The 8,220-nt window shown below is 43.4% G+C and overlaps 1 protein-coding gene across 1 annotated transcript; it reads right to left on the reverse strand.

Moving 5' to 3' along the window:
• Nucleotides 1-53: 53 nt before the first annotated feature.
• On the reverse strand, nucleotides 54-8,205 carry ECHDC2 (enoyl-CoA hydratase domain containing 2). The gene is made up of 10 exons (XM_082483351.1): nucleotides 8,036-8,205; nucleotides 6,307-6,374; nucleotides 5,628-5,715; nucleotides 4,993-5,079; nucleotides 3,641-3,733; nucleotides 2,944-3,000; nucleotides 2,410-2,597; nucleotides 1,886-1,936; nucleotides 1,519-1,566; nucleotides 54-323 (listed from the first exon to the last, which is right to left on the reverse strand). The coding sequence occupies exons 1-10, from the start codon at nucleotides 8,163-8,165 to the stop codon at nucleotides 246-248; spliced, it is 888 nt and encodes a 295-aa protein (XP_082339477.1). The 5' UTR covers nucleotides 8,166-8,205; the 3' UTR covers nucleotides 54-245.
• Nucleotides 8,206-8,220: the final 15 nt, after the last annotated feature.

Here is an 8,220-nt window from a genome sequence, read left to right on the forward strand (position 1 = left end):
CATCTGTTTGAGAGCCATAACCACTGACTTAAGATGTAAGCACTTTAAAAAGATTCACTGCACAAAGTTAAATCTTTATTTGGGAATTCTTCCAGCAAAACGATCCAGTGGAGTATTCTGAAGTGTAGTCCAAGGCAAGGAGTGAAGTATACAAAATGCAGTCCTAAAAATAACCCCAAGAAATCAGTGGGCCCTCTTCAGTCCTCCTTTACCTTCAAAAAAAATCAAGGGGAAGCCAGGAAGCGTTATTTGCCAATAAACTGAGGTGATCGTTTCTCCCTGAAGGCAGCCATCCCTTCCTGACGGTCTCTTGTGGGAATATTCTACATTAAAAAAAAAAAAAGAAAATTGTTGTATCTTTCATTGACAAGTCTGATGCATTTTTAAGTACTGACTAATTTGGCAGTCTAACACTAAGATTGTTTTTCTTTTAATGATGAAGCCCCACCTTCTACGTTTTGCAATTAGAAAAATAAAGAAACTGGGTTGTAGTGTAAATCACAAGCAAAGCATCTAAGACAAGGACTATAGGTGACAGAACTGTGTAGGAAAACAATTTTCCATAAATTGAATACTTTACCATCTTAAAATACAGTGAGACACACGGCAGTTACATTGTTCCATTGGCTGAGAAAGGGGCATGCTCTCAAAACATGTTGGAAAGAATGACTACAGGAGGAATCTGGTTTTTAATTTGTTAAAACTAAAACCATTTGTAAAACTCATTCTATAGTTAACACGTTGTTGAAACTAAGAATATACAATTACTTCAGACAGAAGGGTATTTAAAGGACTTTGGTCCCAGTCAGGCTGAAAGAGGCAGCTATGCCTGACAACAGTTAATATTCAGAAACAAATACCTGGAACTGCACTCAACCATGTTCTCAAAGCTTTGGATTTAGCTGCTAGCGTTACCTTTTAACGAGGAGAATATAAGAGGACACTGAAACTTTGGGCTTTCTCTGGAGCCCCCAACATAGGAAAGTCATGGACCTGTTGGAGCGGGTCCAGAGGAGGCCATGAAGATGATCAGAGGGGTGGGGCACCTCTCCTGTGAAGACAGCCTGAGAGAGTTAGGGTTGTTCAGCCTGGAGAAGGCTCTGCAGAGACCTTATTGTGGCCTCCCAGTACCTAAAGGGGGCCTACAGGAGAGCTGGGGAAGGACTTTTTACTAGGGCATGTAGTGACAGGACATGGGGGAATGGCTTCAAACTGGAAGAGGGTAGACTTAGAATAGATATTAAGAAGAAATTTTTCACTGTGAGGGTGGTGAGATACTGGAACAGGTTGCCCAAAGAAGTTGTGGATGCCCCATCCCTGGAGGTGTTCAAGGCCAGACTGGACGGGGCTTTGAGCAACCTGGGCTGGTGGGAGGTGTCCCTGCCTATGGCAGGGGGGTTGGAACTCGATGATCTTCAAGGTCCCTTCCAACCTAAACCATTCTATGATTCTATGAATATCTGGCTTTAGAAAATGTACAGTTGTTCCTTTCAGGAATGTATTTTGAAGGTAACCTACCTGGGCATAACACATCCCCTCAATAGCCATCCCTGACGCAATGTCAACCTGGGGAGGAGAGGGAAAGCGTGAGATTTGTCTGAAGTATAGCCCTCAAAACTACTTCAGAGCCCTCAAATCAATAAACATTCACCCGTAGTGAGTGACCTTCACTCTGTATTAGAACTACAGTGTATTAGAACTACATCTGTGGAAAAAAAATCCTGCCCTGTTAATTTTATTTTTAGAGAAAATTTTAAAACCCCTGAAATGGTTTTAAATGCCTTGTCTAAACCAGGATTATAACTCATCTGTTCTAAACATTTTTACTTTAGTAATTTATAAGAGCTGCCTGTTTGCTTCATTTCAGTGAAAATAAAATAATTACCTCCATTCCTCTGTTTATTGCCAGTTTTCCCATTTTCACAGCAAATGGAGCCTTTATTAAAAAAAAAAAAAAAAAAAGACACAACACAAACAACAAAACCAAACTACAATAAACATTTAAAAATAATTAAAGCCACATTGGTTCATAATTGTGTAGTTATATCATTATCCTAGCTCCAAATGACTTTTTAGTCTACAGAAATTTGCAGTTAAGTTAATAAGTATTTTTAAAAAACAATTTGGTATCTACAATTAATAGATGTTATTGGTGCAAGGTTTCAATGTGTCCTGCAGGTCTACATAGCCACAGCTGGGAAGTAAAACTGTCCTCTGGGTTAAGCAGCTGGATTAACACTCGTTCCTACAGAAACTGTGTTTGCAAAAAAGGATGGAGTTAAGAGACCTAAACATCAGGAGTGAAGACTTTAATATTTCATACGAAGAAATTTCAATTATTTGTTTGCGCTCTCTTATGGGAAGCAGAAATGCCTTTTTTTACACTGACCACATGAATACTACACTTACCTGAGGAAGGATTTCTTTAGCCAAAGTTAATGCTCTCTGGTACGCTGCATCTCCGTCACTGTTCTGTGGCACTGTGTGATTTACTAATCCCATTGAGAAGGCTTGTTGTCCGTCAACCTGTCTCCCAGTGAAAATTAGTTCCTTTGCAAGACCTATTCCAACACATCTGGGCAGGCGCTGGGTCCCACCTTATAAAAACAGCAAAGCCACCATTTTCCATTTGAGAAATGCCTAAAACCCAGTAATAATTTGTTTCCTTATATAGCTTGAAAAATAAAGGGATCGTGTGTTTCTTTCATGACTACCAGCTGAATATGTCAACACTTTGTGAGGCACGTGAAAGGCTTCATCATCCTTTTGATTATTTTGATAAACAGGAAAAGGTATTGGAGCAGAAGTCTTGACTCATATATCTCTTGGGTCACTGTAAGATGCTACTTCTAATTTACATTCAAAACACTTAAAGTGCTGTAATGGCAAAATACTTACTATACAGCTGAGAAAGTAAAAGATGGACGATTTAATGAAGGTTACCTGCTCCAGGAAGAAGCCCTCTTGTGGTCTCAATAAGGCCCATTTTAGCTGATGAAGCTATTAAAAAAATAAATATAGGGTTGAGTTACTTTTTGATTTGTATAACTACAAATTTTCCATACTGAACTGATTAATAAAACTACAAACTGTCAATGCTGAACTGGAACTCCATTTTTCCATGTAGCTAGAAAGTCTGAATACTACAGTGCTTAATCAATGTCCATCTCAAGTCAGATGAGGGGTGTGTAGTATGGCTGCTTACCCCTAACGTAGCAATTTTATCCAGAAAAATGAACCTTGGGTCCATACTAGATGAAATGGAATGGATGGAAGAATGGAAAGTGAAGAAGGAAGTCTTCAAGTCCAAACTGATTTAAGTAGGGAAGGCTAAATCTAGCCAGAGTGCTGATCCAACATTACATCATAATAAGTACGTAACACTACCAATAAATAGTTTTCTGAAGAAATCCTAATCTTGTCTAAAAATAGGCTTTACTTTTTTAAGCACAGAAACTGCTTTCCCAATAGTAACTAAATGTCACAATTTCAGGACAAACGCCTGCTCATTTCCTGAACTGTCCAAGTTCCTCTCTTAGCCTACTGGATTACATTAACAGTCACTTATCATGCGTGTAAATTCTCTTTAAAATATAGTCACCAATTACAAGAAGAATCCTACATTAGGCAACACACAAACCTGCTACTCGAAGGTCACAAGCTAACGCCAGTTCCAGTCCACCACCCAATGCGTAGCCGTCTATTGCGGCAATTGTGGGTACAGGCAGGGCAGCTAGAGGAGACAATACAGATTATATAGTTTTGTTCCAGAAGTTCTGTTCCACTCACTTCTGGAATTTAAATGCTTAAATTCTAAAGCTTTTAGTAGTTTTCAAATTCAAAATTGCTCAGGAATTCATTTTCTTCTGCCACAAACTTTCTGACTGTCTCTAAACAGTAGAAACGGTCTTTTGGACTTTTTCCTTCTTTGTAAGAATGCAAAACGTTCTTCTTGCATGCAAAGCAGCATGCAAATACAAAGTACCGCAACACAAAACAGGATGAATTGTCTCCTTGCAAATTTACGATGCGAATATCCAGCTGTCGCAGTTAAACAGTCAAAACAAAGACACCATCTTTAGTCCCTGTTACAAGGATCGGCTTTTCTGGTGCTTTTGTTAGCCAAGGCTTGGTAAACACTTGGTAAACACTGTTGTCGCCTCACAGCTGAGGAACCTGAGGTACCTGGAGATAAGCTGCTTGGTAAGGTACCTTTTTAAATACTCAGGGAGCTGGAAGCAGACCTCAGAGGGTGCTAGTTCTGTGCTCTAACTACACCCACCCACCCCCAACCCCGACTGCTTCTGTAGTTTGTGAGACAGGGTCATTCTCTCCACGTTGTTGTTTGGGTTTTAATTACTGCAATTCTGATTGGTATTTTAGTCAGATTCCACTTTGGTATTCCTCTCTAGTGAGAGCAGAATAATTCATAAATAGGGGAAGAAAATCAACTGCAGCAGCCCATATTCCTTTCACGAAAAAAAAAAAAAAAAAAAAAAAAAAGGGGCAGGGGAGTTGTAGGCACAAAACCCTTGACATTTAACAAATCCACTTAGCAAATCCATTCAGAGATGCAAATCCATGTTTTCAGGTCATTACCATACCATGAGTGCTTCGGAGCATGTAGTGAAAGTGGGACAACCAACACAGCTCATTAGCACTGTCTCCCAAGGATTACACATAACTGTATATAGCATGCTTTGTTATAGCAGGTACTTGTTATGTGTGTGTGTGTGTGTGTGCATGCACGCACGCGCTGCTCTTCATCATGGAAAAGGCAGTACTGAAATGCCTCTCGTCCTTGGAGCAGCAGCAGCGGAGTAGCTGGTATTTCATTCTAATCAGGTCTATGTTTCAGGCATAAGGTGGAGCCATTTGGGAAGCTACTCCAAAATGGATAACCTGCTGGGGCGAGCATCCTTCCCCTCCTGCAGCATTTCTAAATGTCTCAGGCAGTCTAGGACAAATTTCCCAACTGAGATAATCATTTACCTATTTCATCCATGAGATTTCTCAGCCTTTTAACAAAGTGTCCAACTTCTGCATCATCCATCTTTGCACGTTCCTTTAAGTCTGCACCTAAACAGAGGAGAAAAAGGTTAGAATCCAGGAACAGGGAAAAGACCTCTGAACTGTGTTCTCTCCTGTCCCTCTCAGGGGACAGACCATTTCAGGAGTGTTAAAATACAGTGTTCTGGTTAAGTTCAGTCAGTGGCAGTTGGAGTATGGCCATTTGGGCTGGAGCAGTGGCTACGGCGCTCCTCTGTGCCCTTCGAACAGATTTCACAGAGGAGCAGAAATCATTGTATGTAAGGACGACGATCCATAAAACTGGAAACCAAGGACTTCAACAGCAGAGGCATCTGTGCTTGAAGATGGTTATAAATGGGAAACAAACCGTAGCACCATGCAGCCTGTGCGGCTCTCCATCACACACGTCTTCATTGCTGAAGCCGAGAAGCAGAGAGGTAAAAGAGAGAACAATGTTTTTGTTATTTGCTACACAAAAGCCAGCCCGTTTTTGCTTGTAGCAGGCAACTACTTTCCTGCACGCTTGGATCAGCACACAGCCATAAGAGCCATCAAATTTTTTTTAAACAATAGTTCGCAGAGCTATTGTTACCTACCAGCACAAAATACACCTTTCACCTCACTCTTGAACACCACCACACGAACATTCTCATCAAAGCGGAGTTGTTCCAGAATGCTGAACAGCTATGAGGGAGGGAGTGCAAACAAGAGAAGAAAAACTTTAAGCATATGGATGCATATACTGAAATTACAGCAAGCCCCTGATCTATAATAAAAGTTTCTTTTTTTTTTTTTCCCCTGCGGGTGCCAGGAATTTCCCCAAAATTGTATATGTGGAGCCAGCAGGATCCTTCCGTGACAGCCTCAGTATGACATGTTTCCCCTTCTCTTTTTTTCTTCCATTCAGAGACGAACCTTCGCTGTACCTTAAACGCCCCTTCCTGTCCAGGCGTGAGCCAGACTTTCTCTAGAATGTATCAGCCTTGAACAGATGATCTGTTAAGGTCTGACAATAAGTATGTTTTTGTTGAAGTGATGCAAGTAAGGACATTAACTTGCTTCTGAGCTAGCTAACTTAAATAACTCCAACATCTCTGTCCAGTCCGCATCTGAAGTTACTGCAGTATAGACATATCGCGATCTCTTTTTCTTCAGGCTAACCTACCTTACCCCAATGCAGTCTCCCACTGACCTTCAATTTCCCACAACTATTCTTATTACATTTAGTTATTGATCATGATTCCAAACACGTTTACAGGCCAGGCCCATACTCACTTCATTTACAAATACTTTTCCCAATGAATTTCTCGCGTGGGGTCGGTTCATTAGGATTTCAGCAATACCTTAGTAATAGGAGACAATTTCAGTTATACTTCATTTGATTCTTTGACACAGTAATTCAACTGGGAACAATATCTGCATATGCTGCATCTTCTCTTTCCTGAAAATGCATATAAAGTATATTCTAAAACAATCAGTTATTTTAAAAGGGGAGGTAGTAGACCGTGTCTATGGAACCCAGTTATGCAGGACAACCGTAGAATTCGGTAGCATTGAGAATAATATAAATAAGCAGACTTTTAAAAAAATGAACATGACATCCAAGAATATGTTTTAGAATCACTGCAGGAATGGAAAAAAAAACCCCAAACGATCCATCTTAATTTCTGCTTTAAATGTTACTTAACTCAGTTTTTATTGTACAGTCTTACTGTGTTCAATTACATTCCTTAATGAAGAAACCCATCTTCTTGGGATTGCTGTTTGCATGAGAATAGCACAGACTGGTCACTCTCGGTTCATGTTCCAGAACCGTTTTGAAATTGCAGCTCCATTCAATTTACAGTTAATTAGCCCATCAGTGGAAAGGACTTCACTCACAGTTCTGAAGTTCAAGCAGAACAATAAGACAACATCTACCTACTACTCCCTTGCACTCGTGTTTTGTAAATTATTATCCAATGGTTTCTGTAGGCTTTGGAGAGAAAACACATCTCTCCAGTTTCCTGGCTGGGCTTCTGCTCACTTCCCCACGCCTTAACGTTGCAAGACGCTGCTGCTGTAGGTGCACAGATGCACCCTGCACCCATCACGTGCGGCCCCCTGCCCTGCTGGAAGGTCTCTCTCTATTCCTCTGCCTATGCCAGTGGCCGGGTAGTAAAGAAGAGCTGTGTCACAAAGGAATAAAGACACAGGTAACAGCCAGAATCGGCAAAAAATGGAAATTCACAATTCTGGTAAGGACATTCACAATTCTGGTAACGACACTCACGTATGTGTAACTGGCAAAACTACCAGGACCTGTTTATAAGCTCATGCAGTAGTTACCTTTCCATTGGCCATCTGAACCTGAACCCAAATGGCTCAGCGACTCTCGTGTGTAAGTACGCACAGATGTGCCCAGCCCTGTCCCGCCTTTAGCCCTGGGCATTACGGAGACCAGAAAAATCGAAGGTACGCAAACCACAACTCCTCGTATTGAGATCTCCTCCGTATATAACTTTTTTTTTTTTTTAAAAAAAAGACACCTAGCTGTTTCCTTGGCAGCTGTATTCTTGGAACAAAAAAAAACAACCCAAACCAACTATCAAGGCAAAACTTAAAACAAAGGGGCTACAAGCAACCTGCCCGCCCCGGGCTCGGCCAGGCAGAGCGTGGGGGGCAGCGGGGGGGGGCGGGTGGGGGTCCCCCGTCCCGCGCGCGGCAGGAGGCGTCCGGGCAGCGCTGTGGGGACAGCTCGAGTGTCGCCGGGCCCGCCCGAGGGACGGCGGGGCCTGGCGGGGCCCTGGTCCGGGGAGAGGCCGGGAACCTCGCTCGGGCCCCGCAGAGGTCAGGTCCGGAGCCGGTGTGTTTTCACCAGGAATCGGTAGAACCGAGTAGGCTCAACGCGCCCCCTCCTCGCGGCACCAGCGAACCGGCTCTGACACCCGGGCAGCTCCACGGAAACCTCCGGCCTCCCCCTCGCCCCCCCGCCCCGGGCTGAGGCGGGTCCCGCCGCACTCACCGCCGCTCTCCCCGCCGGCCGTGCCCACCAGCACCTCCGCTCCCCGCCGCGGGACGGCCGCGGGAGACCCGCCGCCACCAGCACCCCCCCAGCGCAGCAGCTGGCGGCCCGCCCGCCCCAGCCGCATCATGGCGCCGCTCCCCCGGGCTCCGCCGCTGCCGGGAAGGAGCAAGCGAAGGAACCGG

The sequence above is a fragment of the Vanellus vanellus genome (assembly GCF_965231255.1).
Source record: "Vanellus vanellus genome assembly, chromosome: 5".
NCBI classification, from domain to species: domain Eukaryota; kingdom Metazoa; phylum Chordata; class Aves; order Charadriiformes; family Charadriidae; genus Vanellus; species Vanellus vanellus.

Coding starts and splice junctions, on each gene's coding strand:
- ECHDC2 (XM_082483351.1), bottom strand. CDS start 8,165: ATGATGCGGCTGGGGCGGGCGGGCCGCCAGCTGCTGCGCTGGGGGGGT. Junction 6,375..8,035: donor GGCCGGCGGGGAGAGCGGCG/GTGAGTGCGGCG, acceptor CCTATTACTAAG/GTATTGCTGAAATCCTAATG. Junction 5,080..5,627: donor GAAAGGTGTATTTTGTGCTG/GTAGGTAACAAT, acceptor TCCTCTGTTTAG/GTGCAGACTTAAAGGAACGT.